General features: G+C 52.1%; 11 protein-coding genes across 11 annotated transcripts, besides 1 other annotated feature; 7 read left to right on the top strand and 4 right to left on the bottom strand.

Moving 5' to 3' along the window:
- Positions 1 to 974: 974 nt before the first annotated feature.
- CLUP02_04309 (uncharacterized protein) lies at positions 975 to 2,444 on the top strand (the record flags this gene model as incomplete). Its single annotated transcript, XM_049283324.1, has 1 exon — positions 975 to 2,444. The coding sequence occupies one exon, from the start codon at positions 975 to 977 to the stop codon at positions 2,442 to 2,444; it is 1,470 nt and encodes a 489-aa protein (XP_049140467.1).
- A 67-nt stretch (positions 2,445 to 2,511) lies between these two features.
- On the top strand, positions 2,512 to 4,490 carry CLUP02_04308 (uncharacterized protein; the record flags this gene model as incomplete). The annotated part of the gene is made up of 6 exons (XM_049283323.1): positions 2,512 to 2,543; positions 2,624 to 2,728; positions 2,785 to 2,831; positions 2,892 to 2,939; positions 2,998 to 3,180; positions 3,259 to 4,490. The coding sequence occupies 6 exons, from the start codon at positions 2,512 to 2,514 to the stop codon at positions 4,488 to 4,490; spliced, it is 1,647 nt and encodes a 548-aa protein (XP_049140466.1).
- An 857-nt stretch (positions 4,491 to 5,347) lies between these two features.
- CLUP02_04307 (uncharacterized protein) lies at positions 5,348 to 6,250 on the top strand (the record flags this gene model as incomplete). Its single annotated transcript, XM_049283322.1, has 2 exons — positions 5,348 to 5,974; positions 6,044 to 6,250. The coding sequence occupies 2 exons, from the start codon at positions 5,348 to 5,350 to the stop codon at positions 6,248 to 6,250; spliced, it is 834 nt and encodes a 277-aa protein (XP_049140465.1).
- Positions 6,251 to 7,875: 1,625 nt separating this feature from the next.
- Positions 7,876 to 9,386, top strand: CLUP02_04306 (zinc carboxypeptidase; the record flags this gene model as incomplete). Its single annotated transcript, XM_049283321.1, has 5 exons — positions 7,876 to 8,191; positions 8,258 to 8,514; positions 8,568 to 8,682; positions 8,741 to 8,831; positions 8,882 to 9,386. The coding sequence occupies 5 exons, from the start codon at positions 7,876 to 7,878 to the stop codon at positions 9,384 to 9,386; spliced, it is 1,284 nt and encodes a 427-aa protein (XP_049140464.1).
- Positions 9,387 to 10,195: 809 nt separating this feature from the next.
- On the bottom strand, positions 10,196 to 13,310 carry CLUP02_04305 (uncharacterized protein; the record flags this gene model as incomplete). Its single annotated transcript, XM_049283320.1, has 5 exons — positions 10,196 to 10,482; positions 10,575 to 11,127; positions 11,180 to 11,555; positions 11,610 to 12,244; positions 12,306 to 13,310. 5 exons carry the CDS (start codon positions 13,308 to 13,310, stop codon positions 10,196 to 10,198), a joined length of 2,856 nt encoding a protein of 951 aa, XP_049140463.1.
- Positions 13,311 to 13,429: 119 nt separating this feature from the next.
- Positions 13,430 to 14,281, bottom strand: CLUP02_04304 (uncharacterized protein; the record flags this gene model as incomplete). Its single annotated transcript, XM_049283319.1, has 4 exons — positions 13,430 to 13,681; positions 13,744 to 13,880; positions 13,951 to 14,163; positions 14,215 to 14,281. 4 exons carry the CDS (start codon positions 14,279 to 14,281, stop codon positions 13,430 to 13,432), a joined length of 669 nt encoding a protein of 222 aa, XP_049140462.1.
- A 136-nt stretch (positions 14,282 to 14,417) lies between these two features.
- Positions 14,418 to 16,073, top strand: CLUP02_04303 (amidohydrolase; the record flags this gene model as incomplete). The annotated part of the gene is made up of 1 exon (XM_049283318.1): positions 14,418 to 16,073. One exon carries the CDS (start codon positions 14,418 to 14,420, stop codon positions 16,071 to 16,073), a length of 1,656 nt encoding a protein of 551 aa, XP_049140461.1.
- A 496-nt stretch (positions 16,074 to 16,569) lies between these two features.
- Positions 16,570 to 17,963, top strand: CLUP02_04302 (cutinase; the record flags this gene model as incomplete). The annotated part of the gene is made up of 5 exons (XM_049283317.1): positions 16,570 to 16,646; positions 16,824 to 17,433; positions 17,486 to 17,579; positions 17,644 to 17,723; positions 17,784 to 17,963. 5 exons carry the CDS (start codon positions 16,570 to 16,572, stop codon positions 17,961 to 17,963), a joined length of 1,041 nt encoding a protein of 346 aa, XP_049140460.1.
- A 124-nt stretch (positions 17,964 to 18,087) lies between these two features.
- Positions 18,088 to 18,153: a sequence feature (Short protein (CLUP02_04301, UQC78824.1) was converted to a misc_feature.).
- Positions 18,154 to 19,170: 1,017 nt separating this feature from the next.
- On the bottom strand, positions 19,171 to 21,115 carry CLUP02_04300 (major facilitator superfamily transporter; the record flags this gene model as incomplete). The annotated part of the gene is made up of 6 exons (XM_049283316.1): positions 19,171 to 19,405; positions 19,465 to 19,685; positions 19,741 to 20,002; positions 20,061 to 20,288; positions 20,384 to 20,797; positions 20,862 to 21,115. 6 exons carry the CDS (start codon positions 21,113 to 21,115, stop codon positions 19,171 to 19,173), a joined length of 1,614 nt encoding a protein of 537 aa, XP_049140459.1.
- Positions 21,116 to 22,355: 1,240 nt separating this feature from the next.
- Positions 22,356 to 23,660, top strand: CLUP02_04299 (oxidoreductase; the record flags this gene model as incomplete). Its single annotated transcript, XM_049283315.1, has 1 exon — positions 22,356 to 23,660. One exon carries the CDS (start codon positions 22,356 to 22,358, stop codon positions 23,658 to 23,660), a length of 1,305 nt encoding a protein of 434 aa, XP_049140458.1.
- Positions 23,661 to 23,887: 227 nt separating this feature from the next.
- CLUP02_04298 (uncharacterized protein) lies at positions 23,888 to 25,430 on the bottom strand (the record flags this gene model as incomplete). Its single annotated transcript, XM_049283314.1, has 5 exons — positions 23,888 to 24,201; positions 24,263 to 24,720; positions 24,830 to 24,953; positions 25,022 to 25,148; positions 25,203 to 25,430. 5 exons carry the CDS (start codon positions 25,428 to 25,430, stop codon positions 23,888 to 23,890), a joined length of 1,251 nt encoding a protein of 416 aa, XP_049140457.1.
- Between the last annotated feature and the right edge of the window lie 1,261 nt (positions 25,431 to 26,691).

Raw genomic sequence — 26,691 nt, 5'->3', positions numbered from 1 at the left:
GCGTCACCCGCCAAGGTCCAACCCCGGGGCTTTGGGGGGAAGGGAAACGCGTGGCTCTGGTGTTTTGAAACATCTGATGTTAGCTCTTCGCTAGCAGTCTGGTTTTGGTGTTGGAGCTTAGCGTTGGCGTTGGAAGTGGTGAGTGTTGGTGTGGGTATGGATTGTTTGTGTGGCGGTGACGTCTACAAACATTCTCCCAAACCCCGTTCAACACATGCTCTCCTTCACTTAAAAGTCTGTTTGCTTATCGCCCGGAGCGTTTCTTTTGCAATCTTTGCCGAAGGGGGTGATTCTGTTGGTTTCCGTTTTCCGTCCGCTCATCAAACAAAGGAACTCTTTTGTCATTTTCTGTTGGATAATGTCAGGTGTTATTATCTAATTCGTTTCTGGTTTCCTTCGTCCCATACTTCTCAAAGACGCCGCCCTCAACCATACTGTCCCAACTCTGTGCATAACGGCATTCTACGTCAGATTTATCACCATATGTATTCAACCCTCCGAATGTAGCGGATAGCAGCATTCAATTCGATTTCAACGCAAGCGAATTCCTTATCAACTTGTTCATGAGAGACCCGAATCAGCGTGTAACGCAAACAAGGCATTGTGGAACGGACGTGTAAGAAGCTGGGGAGGAAAACAGCATTGCTTCCTTACACAAGAGTATCACGACGTTAAACAGACCGGCTCTCAGACCGACGTCACCAACCACAAACGGGAACGTCTCTGCTTCTTGTTTTCAACCAGCGAATGAGGCGCAACGCCTTTGTTGCCGTATATCCGTCCATTTCGTATCACTTATCTTGGACAACGCGAACACGTCACCCTTCGTGTCTTACAAGACACTAGAGCAACTAGCTGCAAGTTCGACCCGTCGCGACCGCTTCCCACCAAACGCCCAACGGTCGTTATACTTCGCCACGGCGATTCGAATTTCACCCTTTCTTCACATCGAATTCATCAACCATAGACTCACAATGTTGTCGATGCCAGCACCACGGATGCTCTCAATGACGGGTTCAAGATCCAGTCGGAACGTTCCCATCATCTACGTCTTGTTGGCAATCTGCCTCTTACTCTTCTTCGTCCAAACCGAGTTCGGATACACAGTCATCGAGAAGGTGGCCGATGCGAAACCACCAAAGATCAACAGCCTCACATCGACACCGACAGCGAAACCTAAATACAAGCCGCAACCGACATGGACACCACCACCCGTCAAAGATCCTTTCCCGCTCCTCTCTTCGGGCATGCCGCCGCCGGTTCCATCGTGGAATAGACCCGAAAAGCCCAACGTCTACCACAAATACTCCTTGACGACCGCGCCGCCCCTGATGATCGGCTTCACGCGGAGTTGGCCGATGCTGCTGCAGACAGTTGTCGGATACATCACCGCTGGGTGGCCAGCCGAGCAGATCTATGTCGTGGAGAATACCGGCGTTCACGATTCGAATGCTCGCGGCCGGTTATCGCTGCAAAACCCGTTCTATCTCAATTACACGCAGCTCCACATGCTCGGCGTCCACGTCATGCGCACGCCGGTCCTGCTCAACTTTGCGCAGCTCCAAAATTTCTTCATCACAGTGGCAAAGGAGAAGCCGTGGTCGTACTACTTCTGGAGCCACATGGACGCTTTCGTTCTCTCCAGCGAGGAAGGAATCCCAGGAGTCTCTGGTGCGGTCGGCACGCCCGAGTACCAGACCATCTACGAGCTGGCCGTCAAGGAGCTGAATGAGACGATGCGATCAGATCACAAGTGGGGCGCCCGCTTCTTCGCATACGACCACCTCGCCCTGGTGAACCCGCGCGCTTACGAAGACGTCGGTGGCTTCGACACGTTCATCCCGTACTACATGACTGACTGCGACATGCATTGGCGGCTCGAGGAGGCGGGATGGAGCATCAAAGAGGCGCAGGCGGGTATTGTCCAGGATGTTGCGTCAGTGCTGGATGACTTACGCGTCCTGTACCGCGAGGGGGAGGTTCCCGAGGGGTTTGGCTTCACGGATCCGAATCCACCACAGAGCAAGGTTTTAGGCGAGGTCCCCCTGGAAGACGACAAGCGGAGCCTGCCGGTACCTGACGCTGTTCCGGAATTGGATGAGACGGGAGCGCCGGTGGACGATGCGGCTGATGGCGTGGAGGAGGATTCAACGACGGCTGTCGATCCTTTGACATCTTTCAGAAGGCTGCACAGAATCAGCCAGGATATGTTCAACCATAAGCATGCGGATCGCGAGAGGAATACTTGGCAGTTGGGTCAGAGGGGAGGAGATCCACGGGAGCCTTATTCATATGATGCCCTTGGATTCCAAATTGGGATAGACGTCATGACGGAGGCCGGACGGGAAACCTTCCGTCGGAAATGGGGCCATAGAGGTTGCGATTTCGGTGCTGCTGGATTGAGGCCCAGCGATGCGTGGAAAGTAGAAAAGGATTGGGAATAATGGAGTTTGGAGGCAGGGAAGAGGAGTACGGACATACACGGAATCGGCGTCAGGGAACAGTTTCCTAATGGGTTCATATTTGCTTCACTTTACGAAATGGTAGTCGAATCTTCAAATAAATACCACTTTCTTTCTTGTTTCGTTTGATTCAATCAGCTGTTGACTCCGTCCGAACTTAGGGAATCCATCCGTCGTGGAGAGGTCAGGACTCAGAGACCTTTGAAGCTAGCGCAGGTTCCAATCAAGGATGTCAATTCCAATATCTTGACGCAAAGGCCTCCAGTGTAATAGCCAGTCGGAGAGGGCTAGGTACCTTACCTACTCACTCAGAAGACGACAGGGAATCAGCGTTGCATTACATCTTCGAGTTGCACAAGGGAGCTAAATGTGTCCAGGCACGACTAGCTGCTTACTGAAGTGGGGTAGACAGGCAGCAATCTTCAGCAGGCTGGAAGCGTGTTCCTCATTCTCATGAACTTCTAGCTGACAACAACCGTTCTCATTCAACGGTCTTGAGCCATTTAATTTCTGCTGCATACATTTGCCTGAATAGATACACTGTGCTTACGCAGTATGCTAGCTACCAAGCTCGAAAATCTTCCTCCAGAGGTGTTGACTGCGATCTGTACATCACTCGGAGACGACCAAGCGGGACTCTTGTCGATCTCTCAGGCTTCAAAATATTTGCGGGCTATTTCAGTCCCCATCATATTCAAACATATCACCGTCGCGACAAGTACGGGGAGACGTCGACCTCGAAGATCTAGCCCTCGTCCAACTCGCGATACCCGAGCGAACTTACTGCGCACCATAGTCACCAAACCAACAATCGCCGCGCATGTCTCTAGTGTCCATTGTCCATCATCACGGGGCGCCGTGCCTGCCATCAACGAGGAAGACATGGATTTCATCCTTCAGACAGCCTCCAAATTTGACGTCCCGGTTCCGGAACTACTCCGCCTCGGCGGTGCTCACCCTTCTCTCGAGGGTAGGCGGGGCTGGGCCCTTAGTGACGACGATATGCAGCGGCTCGTCACTGTGCGTGCGTTCTTCGCAGAACTCATCATCGCACATACGCCCAACATCCTCACACTCGACTATAGTATAGGCCGCTATCGGAATGCCTTCCAAGTGTTAATGACGATTCAAGACTCATCCTCGTTCCACCGTCAGCCCATGTTCCCTTTGTTGAAAAACGTCCACCTGCGGCTATTCGGGCCCGGCACCTTTCTCCGGCCACTGAGTGAGATGGCTCCCAATCTTCAAACCCTCCGTATACAGGGCGTAACGGCACCGATGGAAGGCTGGCACTTTGAAAAGGTCAAGGATCTCCGACTTAGCTCATCAAACTTCACGGGCTCAGAGCTCAGGGGCATCTTGACAGGGTGTCCCGCTTTAATTAACTTTGAGTACGATTACTATTCTCTCAGAGACGAGAGATGTGCTCCGCAAGATGTGGTTGACGCTTTGGAGAGCTTTGAACCACAATTGGAAGGACTTTCTTTAAAGTTCCATTCCAACACGTGGGCAGGCCGGAGAAGAGAGCCATCGACTACGGATCAGAATCAGCCCAATTCGGGGCTCATCACCTCTCTAAAGCATTTCACAGCCTTGATGAATTTACAGCTTGACAGTGTGTGCTTGTGGGAAGACGCAGTTGAGGGATCGGCTGGCGAGGATCAAGGAAATGGGACGGAACAAATATTCGTCAATCTTCTACCAAGAGCCGTAAGGAGTTTGCGCGTCACATACAAGAGCCCTAGACCGTTCCATGATGCCCTACCCGTTTTTGCGCGCAATCTTGAGGATTGCTGCCCTGAGTTACAACTAGTTCACAACAAACTGCTTTTTGATGGTCCGTTGTCTCAAGGTCTCTTGGACCAACTGCGGCAGGTTAGGGAACAATTTGTTCTACTTGGTCTCACTTTTGAATTCGATGTTTCGAGGCTAAACGGATGTGTGTATGTCAACTTGGATGATGGAGGTCTGCCGGTTTCCATTGAGACGATGACTGAAGAAGAATGGATTCTTTCTGAATTAGGCTGATTTGGAAAACATTGAATGGTTTGATAATTGGAGACTAAAAGATAAATTTGTCTTCAGTATCAATCAGTACTTCTCTAAGAAACATCGAAGAAACCGATTCTTGTCATCGAGACAGGGTCAATGATGAAAGAAGCTTACTGGTGACCAAGTCGCATCCAAGAGTCATCCGCAGCAGCTTTTACTCGGGCAAGACCCTTGAAATTTGCAATCAACTATTAAGAACAGAGACCAGTATCTGTTCGGATGACTCACCAAAAGGCCATGTGATATGAAAGCTTGTTATTGGCTGAGTGGCTCTTAGTAAGTAGGCGTTACACGGTCACAGCGGGGTCGAATAGGCAGCCGTAGGCTCACTAGAACTCCTGGAAAGTTACTGAGGTTTCTGGAGGACATGATGAAATCTGGCACCTAAGGCTCAAAATCACTTGAATTTCAGGAACGACGTTGAATCACTTTCGTAACTCTGCAGCTTTGCTCAACAAGGTAGTCTCAAACTTCTCAGCTCAAGATCCTAGCCGCAAGGAGCCGTTAATCGCACACCAAGCCCCCAATGGCTACATCGACAAGCCTAGAGCACCTTCCGACAGAGATTCTTTCCCAAATCTGTATTCAATTGAATGAAAATGGAGGTTCGCACATATTGAGACTATCATTGACCTCGAGAAGATTTCGGGTTATCACGGTCCCACACATATTCGAGCGACTGTTCTTTATGACGCCTCCTTACTCAAACATCTTCGACGAGAACACTACAGATAGCCGGATAGGCCTTCTTAGAACGGTTGTCACGAATTCTAAGATTGCCTTTGAGGTCAAAGATATTGAGGGCTTATTCAGTGGAAAAGGGCAAATGGCCAATGAAGACCTCTCATACACCCAACCTCCGAAGTTTAGAGTACAATGTCCACGGCTGCTCGAACGCATTTAAAACACTTGAAGAGGCGGTCAGAACTCACTTCAGGGTTCCGCTGCTGCCTAATCTGATAGATGCTTACATCGAGTTGAACGGTCCAGCGGATCAGGTCAACTCTTTGGCAGAGGCTGCTCCGGCTCTAGACAGCCTCTGGCTGAGTTCCGTTTGCGGACTTCAATCCGGCATGCAATTCAACAGCGTCAGAGTCTTAATCTTAACCCAAGTAGATTTGAATCCTGCCGAGCTCAAGAAACTCCTGAGCGGTTTTCCTGGCCTCAAGAAGTTTTGGTTCACATCAAGCTACCGCCCGATGCGAATGGGGGGCACGTCCCAGCTGTGCCGACCCCAAGAGGTGGTAGATGCCCTCTGCGGTCTTAACCTGGGGGTCACAGAGCTGACGCTGCACTTCAATTCTTGGGACTGCCATGAGCCGAGCCAGGACTCTGATATCCCTCTGCCTGGTCTTCTTACCTCGATTCAGGGGCTCGACAAACTGGAGGACCTGGATTTTGACGGGATGTGCTTCTGGGGTAGAGGCTATTTCTTACATGGATCACCGACTTATGATCCTGTGAAATTTCAGGCCCTCGCAGGGCTTCTTCCTTGTAGCCTCAAAAAGCTAACACTGACCAATTTGAAGAATGGCCCATTTTATGAAGATTTGGAAGCATTGCCGGAGAGGGTATCGGAAATCCTGCCGGAGCTGAGAGTGCTGGAGTGTGGACTGCGACATGGAAAGAAGATGCCACAGGATAAGTTGCGGTACCTGACGGAACGCTTCACGGCCCAAGGAGTCAAGTTTCAAGACTCGGCAAATATTCATTCGAGCGACGATGAGGACAGTTAGATAACTTGGGCTTGACCTACTTACAAACTTGCCAATCTGGACCGAAATTACTCTCAATTAACCCAAAGGCTCACAAAACCACTTCCCGTCTGTCTAAATTTAGACCGGCAATGGAACTAGGAAGCTTTTGATGTACCGTGAAGGGAGCGAGGTGGAATCACTGGGTGTCTATTGTGCTGCTGCGATGATTGCGCTCGACATGTACCAAAGTAAACACCGCGATCAAGGAATATCCGCATCGACTTTGACTCTTTTGACATCGAGACTGTATAATCATGACCACAAGTCAGCGATTCTTGGCAGCTGGGATAATTGGACTGAAAACTCGCTTTTGTCCTTGGCCTGCATTTTAGAGCCTTGGCAATTAATCACCATCTTATCGAGCTGCCTTTTGTGAAATCCCCCCTCTCTGCGGAGTTGCTTCCGCCACAACCTTTACTTGCCTCTTGATAGAGTGGTCGACCAAAGCCATATACATTAACCCGAACGTCGACGCCCAAGAAACCAGGCGGCTTCTTTGGACTCAGGAATAGCTTCAAAAGTCCCTGCGGCCTCCCAAATACAGATGTTTGTTCTAGAACGCGATGGCCCTGGGTAAATCAGAACCATCGCCAGTAAGCCGCAGGCCACTATTCGGACTGAATTGGGTCCTAACCGCCGCGCGGGGTGACATTCGGGGGTCTAGCATGGCCTACCCCGGGCCATGCAGATCGGCTCGTTCCACTAGCACGCTGGCCACCAATCGTCGCCGTTGAGGGAGCTTTAAGCTTAAACCTTAAGGGCAGGTGAGAAGGATTTCGAAGGGTTGCGTGCGAGTTGCGTGCCCAAGTCGCTTGGCAAAGGCGAGCATGTCAACTATCCGCCTTCCTCATTCTATTCTGACTTGTCTGCAAATCATCAGCCGGATGTCTTGGGAAAAAGACTTATGTAGGCTTTGTCCTTGAGTGAGGCTCGCTAATCTCTCTCCATATCCAGGTAAGGAAGGTGATCAGATAACATTTACAGTCAAACTCAGATGTTATTCAAGGTTTGCACTAAGCTAGCAAAGGTCCTCGACTGACAGCCCGACGCCTGACCAACTCATAGCTGCTCACTGGAATAGCAGCTGCCCGAGCTAGGCGTGCAAGCCCCAGAGTGTTCATCCCTACTCCGAGGTGGAGTTATTGTCACGACAGTGGCTGGTCGGACCCTTGACGACTGGTTTGTTGCACCCGAACTGGTCAGGCCATGTCCTCGGGAAGGCTAGCGACGTATGGCAAAGCCCTGATATTTCGAACCTGTATGGCTACAACCGAATCTGGTAAAATTGACCATGGAATTGTAAGCCGAGTGACCGGGGCCATAGTCTCGCGGGGATGCTGGGATTAGACCGCAACCCCAGAGCTTATCAGGGTACTACCAAGACAGCAGCAATCACACCTACCACTTTCTGCAAAAGGCCGTTGGTGACACTGCGTCGAAATAGCTTACCGAAAGACTTCAACTGGTGACATCAGCAATTTGCTTTACCATCTGATCTCTATAAATAGAGACGGGTGATCGCTCCCGCTATCCCAGCTTTTCTCTAGCACTCCAGTCTTCAGCTCACTGCACCGCCAAGCCGTTTTTGGAGTCTGCCGTTGACAATGAAGTTCCTCGCTGGTCTGTCCCTCGTCCTGCCGCTGGCATCCGCCGCGGCTGTGGTCCCTCTCGAGAAGAAGATCACCTACGACGGCTTCAAGGCCTTCCGTATTTCCACGCATAACGACCCCGCGTCGATCAAGAAGAAGATTGCCAACATTGCGGCGATCCCATTCAATCTCGACAACAGCGAACACCTTGACGTTGCAATCCCCGCTGGCGATGTCTCCAAGTTTGAGGGGCTTGGTCTCGAGACATCCATCCTTCACGAGGACCTTGGTGCTGACATCGCCGAAGAGGGCACCTTTGCTCCCTACAAGAGTACGTCTCTCCATGCCGAACTTCAAAGAAGATTTAGTGAAGAAGACTTGGTCTGACATTGAACAGGCAACGACGATATCTCTCTTCAGGCTCTCCCCAGCCTGACGTGGTTTGACTCGTACCACACTTTTGCCGACCACCAGCAGTTCATCCGCGATCTGCAATCCAACTTCCCATCCAACTCCGAGTTGATCAACGCTGGTAACTCTTATGGCGGACGCTCCCTCCTCGGTATCCACCTGTGGGGTAGCGGTGGTAAGGGCTCCAAGCCGGCCATCTACTGGCACGGCACCGTCCACGCTCGCGAATGGATCACCACCATGGTAAGTTGTCGAAATTGGATGTCGATATGATTTGTGTTGCTAATATGCGACAGGTTGTCGAATACCTCACCTACCAGCTCATCGACGGCTACCAGAAGAATGATGCCGCTGTCAAGGCTCTCCTTGACAAGTACGACTTTTACATTCTGCCCATTGTCAACCCTGACGGTAAGACGCATCGATCAATGAACCGTCGCCCTTTGACCAAATAGCTGATTTCACCAAGGCTTTGCTTACACTCAGACAAACGACCGCCTTTGGCGCAAGAACCGTCAAGTCAGATCCGGCAGCACTTGCGTCGGTACTGACATCAACCGGTGCGTCCATCACTTCATTGATTACGAGAATCAGAACTGACGCCCAATAGCAACTGGCCTTTCAACTGGCAACTCCCCGGCGGAGCCTCGACTAACTACTGCTCCGAGACATACAAGGGCCAGGCCGCCGGCGACACCCCTGAGATGGTCGCCCTGAAGGCTTACACCGACCGCCTCGCCGCCGGCAACGGAATCAAGCTCTTCATCGACTGGCACAGCTACGGCCAGTACATCCTCCTGCCCTACGGCTACGACTGCTCTGCCCGAGCCTCCAACCACGCCCGCCAGATGACTCTCGCAACAAACACTGCCAACACCATTGCCCAGGCCTACGGCACTCGCTTCACCTACGGACCTAGCTGCTCGACTCTATATGCCACCACTGGTAGCGCTCCGGACTACCTCACTGGCGCTGCTGGCGCTGAAGTCGCTTGGACTATTGAGCTGAGACCCTCTGGATCTGCTGGTGGTGGGTTTGTTCTTCCTGCTGCTCAAATCCTTCCCAGTGCGATTGAGCAGTGGAACGGCATGAAGTACCTGCTAGCAAATGTATAATTGATGACGTCAAGACGTTGAGTCAGGCTCTTGATTCAAGATTAGTGATGGCTAGAATCTCTTTTGGAGCTGAATGAGAAATCACAATGGCACTCACCCATTTTTGACACCTAACAAAGCTTCGGGAAGAGAAGAATGACAAAGATTTGACTCCAGTCCATATGAACAGCAACGACGGGTGGAGGTAAGGAGGCGCTACATTGTTTTTATTTTCGCCATGGTTCTATCCCATCTTCTGCCATCTGGCGATAGTACGTCCGTCTCTAGTCTCTCTCCAACTTCAACTTGCTCCCCAAATTTATTCGTATGCGGATATAACCCTTCCGCTCGTCTTAACTCCTACTCATCGCCGCTTCCGGGCTTTGACAACCTTGCGACGCTCAGGGCCCTACACCGCCTTGGGTAATCTGAATAACACGGCTGAGTAATATTATGATGAAAAAAGTGTTGTTTCTGCGTTGTCTCTCTGCATTCAAAGAGTATTCGTGCTTTCCCCATTTCAGGCCTTATATCGTCGTGACTGCAAAGGTTTCCGGGTTCTTTCCCATCGTCCCTTTGTTCCTTGCCTTTATATGTCGCCATTTTATCCTATTAGCGATCCCAACGTCTTCGCCCTTGGAAAATGTGTTTAGTAGAAGGTTTTGGCGGTCGATCCATCAATCACTTTTCATGGCCATCGGCCTCTGAATCGAAGTGAATGAAGCGATCTGAAATTAATATGAAGCCTGATTCTAATGTGTCAAGGAAGTTCCCCGCTGACGTCTCCCGATCCCAACATCTCCCCAGCTCCGGGAATGCCGTTTGCCAATCTATCTGAATTGCTCCGCGGCATGCTCCAAGAACTTGAGGATTTCCCGCTTAGACGCCTGCTCTCTAAGGCGTGCCGACTCTTGCTTCTCTGCCAGCGCAAGCATATAGTCACCTTCCATAGTGACTCCAATATTTTTGATATCGGCCGCCATGTCTTCACCAACCATCTTCAAGCCGTTACCAAGAACGTCTTTGACGTTTCCGATTGCGTCGCGGAACATCTTGACCTTCCGGTTGAGGACATATTCCTCAATCTTGGCTTTGGCCTTCTTCACTGATCCTTTTCCTATATTGGTTTGCAACGTGATTAGTATGGGTATCCAAAAGGTTCTCCCAGAGACCTCCGGAAGACATTCAGATCAACGGAATCATACTTACCACGCATCTGAGAACACTCCTCATAGCCAAGAGCCATCGCTTCGGCAATTGGCGTGGTCAACGCTCTGTTGGCGTCCTTCTGAGCCTCATCGACTCCCATTCGACTTTGAGCGGCAAGTCTAACAACTTTTGACTTGTGAAGGTCGAGTTGCCTACTAAGCTGCACGATTGCGGGTGATTCATCGTGATCGTAGTCTTGGATCCCAAGTTGCTTCATGACATCCTCGTGAAACACGCCTAGTCGGTGAGTCGCGGAGACAGAGAAGTTGTCGAGCACGCCTGGGATACTGAACCGAAAGAAGTTTGCCCAGGTCTCTGTCAGGTTATCAGTGATAGGTCGCAACAAGTCTTCGTTGAAATTGTTCATCTTCCATATGCCGCCGCGGCGAAAAGTTGCCTTTAGCGTAGAGAAGTTCATGTTGCCCCAGCCAATTGCCGTAGGAACTGCCGCGCGACTGGCAGCAGAGCTCAAGCGCTTCATCTCCTCATACAGACCGGTCTCTGCTGCCACGTGCAACTTGTCGCGGCAATCCTCGACCTCACCATTCAAATCCTGCCGAGTGTCAATTCCTTGTTACATTAAACCAAGATGAGGCAATACTCACGGCATTGAAGCGTGCCAACATCCACTTTAGACGCTCCCCGTCAATCGTGGCTGTAGTCTCTGCCGTGTCCTGCGCCCATATTGCGATGGAGTTGAGGACTTGACAGATACTGTTAAGTATTTCTTGGTACTTCGCGATTCGAAGCTCTTCGGTCAACTTCTGAGCATGAGCTTGAAGCTGAGGAATTTCTGTGTCCTGCTCGGTGTCAAAGCCAGGAGTCTCATCATCGTTATCGGCCACAAGACCTTGCATCTTTTGGTAAACGAGGCTGCTGGTGCAAAAGATAGGAGTCAAAGCGGACATTTTGTCGTAGTCTCGGAACTCCTCATCAGCTTGCCCATGTCCGTTGGCGTTGGCTGAATCTTGCCGATCAAGACTAAATTGGTTATCGATTAGTCCCAATGACTTTCTGGCGTGGTTTCTCACTTACTCTTTGAAACCCTTAGCGAGATGCTTCCTGACAGCATCTCGGCAAAGCTGGCTGCGTCTCCGAATCAGACGTGCATGGACCTCGTCCATCAGCTCTCGCTTTTCTTCTTTCAACTCTGCAAGCTCTTCGTGCTTCTCAGCATTCGGATCGCAGTCAACGACACCATCATTGGCTAGTTCAGAGGAACTATCAAATATGGCTCTCTCCACTTGCTTACCGGGCGGCTCGGTTCGCGCTCTCTTCGCTGTGCGGCCCGTATCGAGGCTACTGGTTGAGGCCCGGGATGTCTTGCGTCGACCTCGGACAACCATGAGCTCCTTTTCCAGAGCCGCGGTGCGGCGACCTAGGGCTTGGACCCGGCCCCATGCTGCCTTAGTATCCTTGTCCAACTTCGACTTCATGCTTTCCATTCCGGAGCTGAGCGTCATGTCGTCAGTCTTTGAGCAAATGATGGTCAAAGCCGAGAATGCTCCATCAAGCTTGAGCTGACGCTTGATAGAGTTGCTCATGATGTCCTTGGCTGTTTTGTTATCAACAGCTCTGTTGATTGGAGCCACTACCCAGACTCCCGAACAGCACTTGATGTACTCGCTTGCTACTGCAGCTCTGGCTGCATCCCAATCCTGGTGGCCGGGCTACCAGACCTGATGTCAGCTACCTTCCATAAAATCGAGTTCCACCAGAAGAATAACATACCAAGTCTACGATTGTGACACCGTTAGCGAGCACTCTGGCTTTGGTAAAGATTCTGACAACCTTCACCAAAGGCCAGTATGCCGCCGTCTCATCATCCTTGTCGTTCGAGTCGACGTAGGGCTCCAGTTGCTCGCGGATATCCTGCGCATTGCCGCTTTTCACCGTCATGGTGGTACCTAGAAGGTGGTTCACGCTTGGATGGGTAGCCAGCTGGGCCGAAGTGCTGCTAGTCAAGTCTTCCAGGTTCAATGAAGGATAGACCGCTTGAACTTTCGCTAACGCTTTCGCTGCATCGCTTTCCGGGTCCAAATCATTTCTCTCATCAGTCTCTTCAGCGAAGAATTCCATGAGCAGTATGTTGACTTCCTTGGACCATTCCTCTCGAGAGATGAACTCGACTTCCGCGCGGTATGGGTTCTCTTCGTCTTCGTCATTGTTGTAAGAAACCTCGGTGGCGACAGCGGTGCACGCGCGCATACAGTTCGTGGGAAGTAAGCTAAGAATAATCAGCTGGGTTCCATCCTGCGAGATGAGTGTTCGATCATACCTCTCTTCATCTAGTAGAGCATTGATGGTTGAGCTTTTGCCATCTCCCGTATTGCCCAGGACACCAATGACAGTTCGATGGGACCGCTTCGCCTGATCACGAAGATCAGAGTTTTGGTCAACCCAGTGAGCCGCTGCCTTCGTCAGAGCAGGTTGAAGCTTGCGAGAGGAAGAAATGGTCTCGCAAGCTGGCTGGAGTCCGTCCAAAAGCGGAAGAACCTTTTGGTAAAACAGCTGCCAAAGATCTGGGTCTTTAACTCTTCTCATCTTTTCCATGTATGAGAATGTCAGTAGAGCACACTTCTCAGTAGATCTTGATCTTGCGTTGAGAGGGGTATCTGTCGTAACCTCCTCATGCTGCTCGCCCTTCACTTTGATTTCTTCTTTGAAGGGAGCATCTGGTTTGATGTCATCGTGCTGCTCTTTCTTCACTCCAACAACTGCCTGACTGGGGTCCATTGTGCAACTGGGAAGGAAGGTCTCTCAGCTAGGTTGAGCCTGAAGTAACGCCTCGTGATTCTGAAGACTCGCAAAGAAGAAAAAGAAAGTTGCTTGTCCAAATGAAGATAGGCGCCAAATCAGAAAGATGACGTAGAATTGGCTCGCCTAAGACCCCAAGGTGCGATGCCAGATGCTGACGATGATGAGGAATATGAAAGGTAGTATGGTTGAATGAAGAGTAAGAAGAAGAAGAGAATGTTGAACTTGGAGGAATTTGGGGAAAGGTACTTAAGTTGACGAAGTGGTTGGGTTGAAGTTGTCTGGGGAAGTGAGGCTGAGAGTATCGGTGTGGTTAAATACCTGTTGTAACTGGGAATTGCCTTCGAAGTCTGGCAGGATGTGAACGAAGGAGCAATGGAACCTAAGCAAGTGTGGGCAGCAAGTACCTTACCCCGAAGAGACAAGGAATCTCAAAGGTTTCGAGAGAGACATGGAAGGTTCGACCGACGTTCGAAGAATTACCAAGAGGGATCTGAAAGATAATGTTAGAAGTTGCAAGACCGTCTTTCGGTAAGGTAGAAGTTGGGGCTCAAGTGTCAGGTCGATTTTCCAAGATATCCAGGGCTCAAGTGGGAATAGCCTCAATTCTTATATGGACCATGAGGAAGGTTGCCGCGACTGGCTCTGGATCGGCTCACTGTACAGTCTAATTTTGCTACCGGTGGTTCTTTCCCTTCTCGAGTCCTTCCTATTTCGCGGTGCTGGATGAAGAAGGCATCAACACATTCACCACGGTGAAGCGAATCCTTCACCGTCCCTTGACCGAGTCCACCGAGATAAGATAAGTGACCAGGGGCGGTGTGGAAAAGAACTCATATCAGATCTTATCAGATCCTTCCCAGCGCAACCCCACCATGCGAACCCCGCGGTCCGCAATCCGCAGCGACGCAGGCCGAGGCGGGCTGCCCCTCACCAGCAAAGCCGACCATATCCCTCCCTCACACCACCCGAGTCAATAACGACACATTGCAACGACACACATAGGCGCAAACGGATTTCCTCTTTAGCAAAGCATCTTGAGCATACGGAATCGGGCGCAAACGCAAGGATAGAAGCATCACAATCATGGCGCAAACTGCAAATCAAGTAGCAGGCGGAGGGGAGCTCTTCGTCAACGGGCGCATCTTTCTGCACAACGCCGAAGCCGGCCTTGAGACACAGCCCACCTTTGCCGAGAGCATGTTCGTCGCCAACGGCATTATTGAGAACATTGGCACAACAGAGGACCTTAAGGCAAAACACACATCGGGAGAGGTCACCACGCATGACTTGGAAGGCAGAACAGTCCTGCCGGGCTTCATCGACGGCCACGTGCATCTCCTCCTCCTCGGCCAGTCGCTGCGCAAAGTGAGCCTCGAAAATTGCACGTCACTGGAAGAGATACGCGCCGCCATCAAGGCATACGCCGTCGCCAACCCGGACGTCCCGCGCATCATGTGCAAGCTGTGGATGCACTCCATGACTCCCGACGGCGTCGACAAGACCATGCTTGACGACATTGACCCCCGACCAATCTTCATCGACACAAAGGACCTCCACTCGACCTGGTGCAACACAGCCGCCATCAAGGAGCTCGGCATCGAAAACATGCCGGACCCGTCAGGAGGCAAGATCCACCGCGACGCCGAGGGCAAAGCGACGGGTCTCCTCAGCGAGGCCGCCGTGCTCACCATCGTGTGGCCTCATCTCGCCCAGATGGCCCCCAAGAGAGATCGGATGGACGCCATGAAGGATGCCGTGCAGACCTACAACGCATCAGGCTACACAGGGCTGATTGAGATGGCCATGGACGAGCCGGCATGGGACGCAGCGTGCTCGCTCCGCGCCGAGGAGCCCAACTTGCCCATGCGCATCCACGCCTACTGGCTCATCAAACCATCCGAATCCGAGGAGGAGCGCTTCAAGCAGGTCGATCGGGCCATTGAACTCCACAACGAGCTGAACAAGGCCACCTCCCCTGACCTGCGCATCGTAGGCATCAAGATCATCACCGACGGCATCATCGACGCCTGTACCGCCCACCTGTCAGAGCCCTATGCCGAGGTGGGTTCCCCCCCGCCCTTCTGGAGCGCCGAGTGGCTCGGTCCCGTGGTCGCGAGGGCAGACGCCGCCGGATTGCAAATCGCCCTGCACGCGATAGGCGACGCAGCCATCAAGAACGCAGTCAACGCCCTCGCCAACCACGCCACGCCTGGCCGCCGCCACCGCCTCGAGCACATCGAGATGGCATCCCCCGAGGACGCAAAACACCTGGGCGAGCTGGGTCTCACGGCCTCGATCCAGCCCGTCCACGCTGACCCGGCCATCCTCCGCGCCTGGCCGCGCCTCATTGGCGCCCACCGCTGCGAGCGCGCCTTTGCCTACCGCGAGTTCGCAGACCACGGCGCGCTCCTCGCACTCGGTAGCGACAGCCCCACGGCCCCCTGGGCGCCGCTGCAAAACGCCTACGTCGCGACGACGCGGCGGTCCGCCAGGGAGCCGGGATACGATGTGGTCGTCAACGAGCACTTCAAGCTGGGTGTGTGCGAGGCCATCACGGCGGGCGCATTCGGAACTGCAAAGAGCGTGTTTGCGGAGGATCGGACGGGTTCTTTGCAGATTGGCAAGCGCGCGGACTTTGTGGTGGCGGAGATGGATTGGACGCCGCAAGGTCTGCTCAAGGGCGAGATCAAGGCCACCTGGTTTGACGGGCGGAGGGTGTGGCCGTCTCCCGATGCGTAGGATGTTATCCGGGAGATGGGGACTTGCTCTCCTCCTGCCGTTCATGTTGAGAATCAGACTTTTTGTTGTGCCGCGGTCGCTGCTACTGACTGCTGCATTTCAGTACATACGCCCCATATATGCAGCCGAGAGGCAAAAAACATGAAGCCCAGCCAATTGGTGGTGTTCGTGTACAATGATTTGTCGGCTCCCACATGACATGTTCAGATATTTGTAAACGAAGGTTCGTGTGTACTTTTGTCGTGTGTGTGTGTGTGCTGTGCGTTTGCGTGTGTCTGTATGCGAAAGAGAGAACGCAAGTCAGTTTGATGGGTGTGAGTAAGGTAGTAGTCGTGTGTGTGTATGAGTGTGTCAGTATGCCAGCCAGCGCAGTATTCTGGGAATAGTTTCATCCCATCTCGTGCGTGTTTCCGGCTCTGCGGCAAGATGGCACTGGCCGCTCTCCTGCCCTCCCCCAGTGCCCAAATCCCCCCATCCCCCAGTCTCTTCTCACACGATGCCCCGATCGGGGAAAGGTTGCAAATCCACACCAACTCGGGATAAAGTCGCGCTGAAGTTCTCCAGGGGTTCTTCGTGAGTGGCTCGGACGTGGGTGAGCACGTCAAGGGTGTTCTCGGGAAGAGAAGGGCGCCTGCCAACAGGCAAATCACCCAACCCCAGACAGGGATCATCCTGTGTTCTTCTGCATGTCTGTGATATCAGAGATTCCAAAAGAGGCTCTGGCAGCGGATGTCAAAACCCCCATTTCAGCACATGGAGGGTGTGGTGGTGGCCCACTCCTCTCGAGATGCCGAGGGACGTGTCGTTCTCTCTCGTCCCAGACTCTGGATGGAGGTCAGTACAAGAAGACGGTCATGACCCCATGAACTTGGACGGATCGGGCCAGCCAACCTTTTTACTCCATTCAGATTTCGTTCTCGACTTTGGTTCTTCCAATAAAACACACGGACATCTTTCACATTCTGTTGTGGTCCACCTACTCCGGAAAGAACAACATCTCGCAGTCGAAAAGATGCAGCCTCAAAGTGGTCTGTCGGCGCTTGCCGCCCTCGTCCCCATGGTTCTGGCCTTGCCTCAACAGCAGCCTCCTCCACCAGGCCCTCCAGCTGCTTGTGCACCGGTCAACATCATCGTCGCCCGTGGCAGTCTCGAGGCGCAGGGCGCCGGTTTGTTGGGCAATATTGCCATGAACGCGTCGATGCAGATTCCCGGCTCCGTCATTACGCCATTGGTGTACCCGGCACAACTCGACCCGTATCCGCCTTCCGTGTCGGCTGGTGTGATGAACATGACGACTCTTCTTAATCAACAGGCGCAGCAGTGCCCCCAGTCGAAGCTCGTTCTGATGGGATACTCTCAGGTATGTCTTTCTCGTGAAGTGAAGGCTCGGCGTCGCGTCTGACATGTCGCAGGGCGCACAAGTGTCGCTGGACACTCTTTGTGGTACCACGGATGGCCCGAACTTCAACACGACTGTTGCCCAGGCACCCATGGTCGGAAGCAAGAGTAGGTTTATAGACCTTTGATGCCGTGTGATGGTCATTGCCAGTTTGCTGACATGGCTCCATAGTCGCTGCCGTCGTCTTGTTCGGTGACCCAACCTTCATCGCCGGCCAGCCCTTCGCCAAGGGAACCTCAAAGAAGAACGGCGTATGTCCTTCAGACCTCGATCTTATCTCCGCTCTCGCGTGACTAACCATTGCCTCACAGATCTTCCCTCGTATGGATCTCGGCCCATGCCAGACCCTGACGAGCAAGTTCGCATCATTCTGTGATGACACGGATCTCTTCTGCGCCTCGGGCCAGAACTTGACCGTCCATCTCGGCTACTTCTCGAAGCAGGACTACGTAGCCCAGGCATCTTCATTCATCGTGCAGCAGACCAAGTAAAGGTCTGAAGCAATGAAATGGCAATAATAGCATCCAGAACTCGAGGAGCTGGCGACTCGAGCAAGTAGAATGACTCTTGATGGAGACGAGGGGGTAATGCTTTGTCACAAAAAGCGGGCCCACTCTATGTGGGCAGCATTAACCACATCCATATCTCGTGACACACCCCCCAGACGCCTAGAGCCGTCATCCGTGCAATGGGCGTCTGTACTGCGCCTCAGCCCTGCAGATGGCAGCCTCAGCCCCACAGGTGGCAGACCAGTCAGAAAAACCTCTGCCCATACGGAGACTCGAACGGCCGCCTCTCGCTTTTGGGGTGCACGACCTGTAGATAATGCGGCACTTAACCATTGTGGCAATAGCGGATAGGAGCTGGGCTCATAACTGTCACGAGTTATGGCACGCAGCAATGGGCATACGGAGTGTGGTAAAAGTGGCTTAACTATCAAAGTGGAAATAGACAAAAGGAGAAGGTCTATATACACGATATCTGAGATAGACACGTGATTCAGCACGTGACGGGCACTTTGTGAGGTGCGATTACTATCCCTGTTACGTGACATGCTTTCACGATTCTTGACGATAAACTTCTTTTTCCTTCTTTCTGCTGCAGTAGCATTTTCAGTCCGGTCTTGATGACCGACGCATGGCGTTTCTTGGTGGAGGCAAAAAGACACACTAGCCGTAGCGTTTTCCTTTCTCCTGATATCAGCAGAGGCCTTTGAGCCAAAACAACTTGAATAAACGAAAAGATTAATTCTCAAGGAACTGGAACATTTGTCGTCCGTGCTCGTTTCGTCACCGAGAGAAGTGGGTCGGCGGTGAAAAAGCAGGGTGGGGCTGTCACACCTGCCTACTAGCCGAATGCGGAAGCGGGCTGGTGGTGAGAAGCATCCGTGCACCGGCCAGCTACGATTGACCAAAGTCTCACCTTAGGTACACACCGACAAATGGTCTTATCTATCTTACCTAGGTACCTACCTATTGGAAGGTGCCGGCCTGGCGATAAGATAACCGGCCATAAGCGATAAGAAGTCATAAACAGCCACAGCCACCTCGCCGTGGCTTGCACCCAAGCCCTCGACTCATTCCTTTCATAAGATTAAGATACACTCAACTGGACAGGTATCATGATGGTAGGTGTTTTGCCTCTCAAAATCGATATACAGACAAGTGCTCCGTCACACGACGGTATGTCTTCCACTTTCTAGTACACAAAGATGAAATCCTCGTTCTTTAGATCCGTCATGTCCTGCAGGCCGTGGTCTTCCTCAATAGCACGGTGTTGAGGTTGGGGGTCCTCTTCGATCTCGACCGCCTTGCCCTCCTGCTTATCCTTGTTGCGCATCATCGACTCGTCGACGATCAGTGTGCTCTTGCCGAGTGCTTCACGACGCTTGGCGTGCTGAACGTTGAGGTACTTGAGGTAAAGAGGAATAAGGCTGAACAACCAGTCAGTCAACATTATGCGAGAGGAGAAAGGAGGGATGTGGCCACTTACGCTCCCAAGATTGCAACGAGGACGAACATGATAAGGTTGGAAATCAAACCGGGACGGTACACCGGGGCGTCATCAACGGAATACAACAGCGGTCCAATGATGTTGCCTGTGCACATCCCGATGAAGACAACAGCAGATGTAGTCTTCTTCTTGGTGTCACCAGCGGTGTTTTGTGCCTGCCATGTGAAAATGAGAGGCGTGATGGCAGCCAATGCAGAGACCTTGTCTCAAGTCAGTACGTTGTGCAGCTAGCAGTATCATCAACTGGACCCTTACCAAGTAGTATCCGAACAGCAAGACGCCCTTGTGCTCACGCGGTACGGTAAGCATCAGGACGGTACCGATGGCAGGGATGATTGCCACGCCTGCAATGACGATGCCCTTCTTTTGGATCCGAGTGGCAATCCAGCCGCTTCCCATGATGGCGATGATCTGGATGGCTCCAAACGGAATGTTGAACAGGATGGTAGTGAAACTGCTGTATCCAAATGACTGAACGATCAAGTTACCAAAGGTCGAGATTCCACCACTGGCGATGCTGTACGAAATTGTTAATATTACAGCAGTGTCAGTCGAAGGTGGTCCGAGGAACGTACGAAATAGCGATGATGAGAATAAACCAGCACCATGTCTTCAAGTCAAGGAATGTCTCCCAGACGTGGTCCCAGCGCCAGACTCCAGACTGAATGCCCATCTGGTTCGCACGAAGTCTCTCAACGGCGATGACCTTTTCTCTCTCGGTCAGGTACTTGGCAGACATTGGCGAGTCGGGCATGAAGATGAGCACAACGGCGGAGTAGGTGACGGTGAGCAAGCCGCAGAACCTATGTCACACACAGCATTAGCAACGCATTTCCAGCGTCAATATTGTCCGCCTCAACACCGTTGGTCCATGACTTACAGAAAGATGATCTGTTACTTGTAGAGCTTATCGCTGTTAATGTGGCCCAGACCATAGGTGAAGAGACTTCCGACGATGAACGTTACACCGTTCATGGCGTTCCACGAACTAGTGACGAGTGTCTGCTCGCTTCTTCTCCACCAGGTAGTCGTAACAGCCAAGCACGACGGCGCGATCATAGCTTCGAAGGACCCGAGCATAAATCTTAAGCCGAGAAGTGATTTGAAGTCGGTGCAGGAAGACATGATGGCCAGTGAAGAGCCCCAAAGGAAGATGGCAGCAGCGATGACTTTTCCGTTGGGGAGTTTGACGAGGATCCAAGCAGCGACGGGTTGCATGACGAGTTGAGCGATGTACAAGATAGAACCGAGCCAGGAGTACTGCTTGCCGACGAGGTGTGCGTCTTCCTTGATGCCGAAGATGGAAACATAACTGTCGGAGTCGATCCATCAGCGATCCAGTTATGTCTGCCGTCCTGGATGCGGGTTTCACTCACCTAAGGGAACTCTTGTCCATCTGCTGAAAGAAATACGCTCCGAGAATCAAGGGAAGAATGCGAAAGTTGATCCGCTTCAGAACGGCTTGCTCTTCCTCGTATGTAAAAGTCGTGTCACCGCCTCCGTGCTCTGCGAGGAACTTTGCCGCCTTTTCTTGGACCGTGTTCGCCGGTGCTGATGGTTCGGGGATGGGCTCAATCGCGTCGACGGCAGGACCGCCGGCCCGCTCCTCGGCTGGAGTTTGAGAAGCCATGATGGATCGTTGATAGCGCACAAAGATGACCCTAATAGGTGTCGTTGAAGTTCAAGAACGACGTGCTAGTACCGTGCGAGTGGTACAGATGTCGAGCACACCTTTCGAAAATGACACTACAGCACCCTAATGGAAAGAAGGAGAGTAGCGGAAACCCAGCGATGTGGTTCGGGCTCGTTCATCTTATCCGTCATATACCCTCACGCAACATGGCCCCTTGTCCGCCCCCAATAACCGGTTTCCTCTCAGCCGGAGGCGAACGGCAAAGCCGAGCGTGGAGGCTCAACATCGATCTACCTTGGCAACACCTGACTCCCTTGTTGCGTGTGCCCATCGCATGGTCTCTGTTGGTCTTCTTTGCTCATACCCGGAGATTAGGTCTGCCCTCCAAGTCGGATGGCACGTTGCCAAGATTGCTTGCCGGGTGCTTGACAGAACCCAAGAGATCCCTCGGAAACACCCCCAGTCCAATTTTGAATAATGCTTCTCATTGGAGGGAAAACTCCAGGCTATTTGCGAAGCCGAGACATCAGGGATCTCTGTCGAATCAAGTCCCAGCTCAACGCCTGAGGGCCGTCGTTACCTTACGAGTCGTGCGCAACCATGCCAGGCAAATCCAGGCTTAGTGTCAAAGAGTCTGGGGTAACGATCTACCGTTTACGAGCGGGTGGCTGGAATAGCCAAGTTGAGAGAACACAACAAGGGGGTTCCTCTAAGCTGACGTTGCACTTGTTCCCACTTCTTCCCCAAACTCTCTCCGCACGCTACTCCTTCCAGATGTCTAGTCCTCGGTTTACCCCAGTATCCCCGACATTTCCGACATTTGAAGCGGAGAGCCCCCGCGTTCCGCTACATCTTCTCTCCGCAGTGTGGGGATCGTGAGCGTCGAGTGACTGGTCCATGAGTCGGGCATTCAAACCCCCGCGCCCAGAAACGGGTTGCCATTTTGGCTAAATTCGGGCATATGGGGTATCTGATCCCGAGTAGGATCCCTGACGGGGGCCGTCGATTGCATGAGATCTCGCGGATTTTGAGTGCCATCTGCCGAAGTCATGACGATTGACGACTCCGATAACGCGGGCGTGTGTCTCTCAATAAACTCGCCGTGCCCATTACAATCCATCGTTTAACAAAGGACGCCGCAGTGTACTCGAATCTGACGCTTCCTTGCACTCGACATTCTCATACCCGACCACTTTCAAGCCATCGACACGACCTAAGCACACAACCGACCTCTACAATGGGCGAGTCAACGCAAAAGAAGCGTTATGCCATCGTAGGCACCGGCGGCCGTTCGGGCTTCTTCTACACAGCCATCGCAAAGGACTACAGCAGCACTTCAGTCATCGTCGGTCTCTGCGACACGAACCAGACGCGCATGAACTATGCCAACTCAAGATTGAAAGAACTCGGCCACGGCGAGGTCCCGACCTACATCGCAGCCAACTTTGACCAGATGATCAAAGACACCAAGCCGGACGAGGTCATTGTCACAACAATTGACCGTACACACAACATCTACATCGTCAGAGCAATGGAGCTAGGCTGCAACGTCGTCACCGAGAAGCCAATGACCATCGACGCGCCGCGGTGCAGAGAGATCTTCTCGGCAGTCGAACGAACAGGCCAAAAGGTGCGCGTAACGTTCAACTACCGCTACGCGCCACACAACACAAAGATATTTGAGATTATCAAGTCAGGCGCCATTGGCAAGGTGACGAGCGTGCACTTTGAGTGGATGCTCAACGAGAACCATGGCGCCGACTATTTCCGCCGCTGGCATCGCGACAAGCGCAACTCGGGCGGCCTCCTTGTGCACAAGTCGACGCACCACTTTGACTTGGTCAATTTTTGGCTTCAGACGCGGCCGCAGACGGTATATGCCCAGGGCGACCTCAAGTTCTACGGACGAGAAAACGCCGAGGCGAGGGGCGTGACGAAGTTTTATACCAGGGCCCACGGGAGCGAAGCAGCCAAAGACGATCCCTTTGCACTGCAACTGGATCAGAACCCGCAGCTCAAGGCCATGTACCTCGACGCAGAGCACGAGGATAGTTACTACAGAGACCAGAGCGTGTTTGGCGATGGTATCAGCATCGAGGACACGATGAACCTGCTTATCCGATACCGCAACGGCGCGGTAATGACATACTCCCTCACAGCATACGCGCCGTGGGAGGGCTTCCGCGTCAACTTCAATGGCACGGGTGGTCGTCTCGAGGTCGAGGTTGTGGAGAAGAGCTACGTGAACTCTGGAGGTAGCCAAGCTTTGGAGGGCGCGATTGAGAAACGGACGATGCTGCTTAGGCCGCTCTTCGGACCGCCTCAGGAGATCGATCTGGGTGAGGCCAAGGGTGCTCACGGCGGTGGAGATCTTGTTCTGCTTGCGGATCTGTTTGGTGAGCCGGTGTCTGACGAGTACATGCGGGCGGCTAGTCATATTGATGGTGCCGCATCAATCTTGACTGGTATTGCTGCCAATCGGTCACTGGCAACTGGACAAGCTGTCAATGTCGACGACATCCTGGTGGTGCCCGAGAAATGAGTAACACATGTATGAAGGCCAATGATTCAATTTCATGATAATTATGCAACGCAGTAGGATAGAATGAACCACGAATAGATACACATATGAGCAGTGACACTCCCTTGAGTCTTCATCACAATGTCATCTACAGGGACCCGATAACTGAACGACCTCACTATCGGTGTGAGACAGCCAACTTGGAGCATCAATTGATACGACAACGCGCTTGACGCTCGTTGATCATGCTACGCTAACTCACATTCTATCAAACTTTCGACGCCATTGCCGCCACCATAAATACCTAAGATTCTCAAACCAGCCTTCTCTAGGAGACTCTGCCACTCCACCCGAGTACGCTCCTTGCTACTGACTAGCGTCAACATCATGATATCCTGGCCAGTGTTCTGCCAGTCGGCACCGGTGTCGGGGATGCAGTTCTCATTAACCAACAACCTGCTGTATCCAGGCTTCATCGCAGCTGTAGTCCGCGCAAGAATCTCTTCACACTTTTTGTCCGGCCAGTCATGAAGGACCGAATGCATGTAATAGGCTCGGGCACCTGAGTGCGGAGCGCATTAGTCTTGGATATCTTGTACAACAGATAAAATGTGCGTTCTTACCTTTGATCGGCTGCTCAGTGAAGAAGTCATGTCCCATCCTCTCGATCTTTTCGTCCAGTTTCTCAATCTGATTGATAACGGTTGGAAGATCCTGGACCACAAGCCTACCAGGGGCCTCGGGATGCTTTCTGCGGAACTCATCAATGTCATGGCCAAAGCTTCCTCCGACGTCAACAAGGAGCACGTTATCTTGAGAGTCGTCAAAGCCGTCGAGCAACCGGTGTTTCACGGGGTAAATGCCTTCATCCATCCAGCTCGGTCGGCCTTGCCGGTATGCGCCCATGTGCTGTGCGAATTGCATCTCGTAAGGATGGCTTGCTGCGAGCCAGCTGAAGCAGTCGAGTTTGGTGTTGTATCCGTATTGTAGGGGTCCGTTGAAGACATCGTTGGGCTCGCGGTAGTTGGTCTTCTTAGCGAACTCGTGGAATTTGGCTAGGGACTCCATACAGGCTCCGGCGCTGACGATAACAAGGATCAGCTTACATTATAGATTCATAGAAAGGCACACGCAAAAGAATATAGCTTGTTTCGAGTGGATTGGATAATCGGGAGGTATAGATCACTTACACACACGGGTAGCCAGCGCCCATGCTGGTGATTGTGAGCGCATCTGAGAAGTTTGTTGACTTGTATTCATCTGGTCCGGTCTCAGTGATGTAAAGCATCGCGCCGAGATGTCGCATTATTCGTCCTGCATTACGATAAAAGGAGTCAGTATAGACTCGGTGAGGGAGTAACGTCCTGCGGGAGATGACACACCCAATAGAGCAGCATCGTGTCCTAGTTTCAGAGCTAGATCAGACACGTTTTGAGACTTTTTGCTCTGTGATAACAGAGAAAAGAGACCCGAGTCAACTGCGTATGTAAGTGCTGTGAAAGCGGCTGGCTGGTTGGCGATATTTAGCGAGTGCGTTGAAGTTCAAGAAGAAGGCCATCTTACTTGCGCCCAGCAGTGCTTGATCATGGTCTCCCGCGGTGTCTCCAATGCATGTACCAACAAACGAGCGCTCTGCAGCATGCTCAGGCGTGCAGTGTTATCACCCCCAGCAACTGCGCTGGTAAGATTGGCAATATTCTTCACGTGTTGATTCACGCTTGGAAGGTCGCACGCGGCCAAGGCAACAGATATGTCAACCTCGCGAGGTATCTCGCTTGGGATAGAGCCCATGATAACCAAATATGCAGGTCAATGAGTTCAGATGTTAAAATGATGATGCAATAAAGAGGTGAGTTTAGGTATAACTCGAGGGGTGGAAAGAATCGAGAAGTCGAAGAAGAGTGGAGGGCTAAAGGGACAAATTATAAGGTTTGCCGGACACACTTGTTGGCCACGCAGATATATCGAGTACAAATTATCCGACACAGCAAACTGAAGAGGCACCTTCTACTTGTGACAAACCCGCACGAGGGAACGACATGGGTCTGGAACCATATGGAAGTACAGGGCGGAACACATGAATTGATGGAAGTCCCGCACAACACGGAGGGGGCGAAGAGTCAATTCAACATGGGTTCGCGACATGGTGTGCATGTGAATGTCAGGAGTTTTCCTCTTATTATCAACGTTTCATGGATAAAGTATACATAGTAGGTACTTTCAGCAGATGTCTGAGATAGGCACAGTGAGTTTGCAGACCGCATGTCCATAATTGGTTGATACTCCGTCCCTAGCACTAGGAACTGCGGACCCATAGGCGTACGTATGTTTGTTGGACGGCCGTGCTCTTAACCCTGTTCCAACGCCGATAGAGATCCAATCCCTAGAATTTATGCAATGTACGTTTGTTGTTGAACTAAACTAATTTGTGGAAGTGTTTGAGCCAATGAGACTGCCCGGGAGGAGCGGGCAAAGATTCAACGAGGATTCTTTCGACTTAGAATTTTGGTCAGCGCATGGGAATATGAAATCACTCAAAATTCTGCGTGAGTTATCTATGAGGACCCCAGTCGGAGACACCAGGCAGTAGATGTTGTTGTTTGCTGTTGGTTCTGGAGTCTCTCAACACGATCGCCTGATTGGCAACGGAATCAATGCCGGGTGGAGAGGAGCGAGGGACCCCTGGACCATTCGGCGGGGCTGCTAGAGACTCTGCACCACGTCCGGGCCGATGTTGCGCAACCAACAGCTCACAATACCTCGTGGGTTAATGTCCAACCAACACGATGTCTTTCTTCCGAGCAGACTCTCCTGGCTGAAAGAAGCAACCAATATTGAAAACGGCAGCATCCACACGAGATTGATGGCAAACTGGCTATGATTACTTTGGTCTCGACCTTGAAAATGGGCGAAAGCCTCGGGTCTACTTGATCTAACCCTTGAAACGTTGTTGGAACCATTGGTACGTTGTCAAGCGACCTTCTTCTTTTCAATTTTGGATCAAGGATGTACGGGCCGGCCCAGGTGAGAGTGCTTGCGTCTGCATGAGGCG

This window comes from Colletotrichum lupini, chromosome 2, assembly GCF_023278565.1.
Source record: "Colletotrichum lupini chromosome 2, complete sequence".
Lineage (NCBI taxonomy): Eukaryota > Fungi > Ascomycota > Sordariomycetes > Glomerellales > Glomerellaceae > Colletotrichum > Colletotrichum lupini.
The sequence above is the reverse complement of the archived record's forward strand: the minus strand, read 5'-3'. Positions and strand labels throughout refer to the sequence as shown.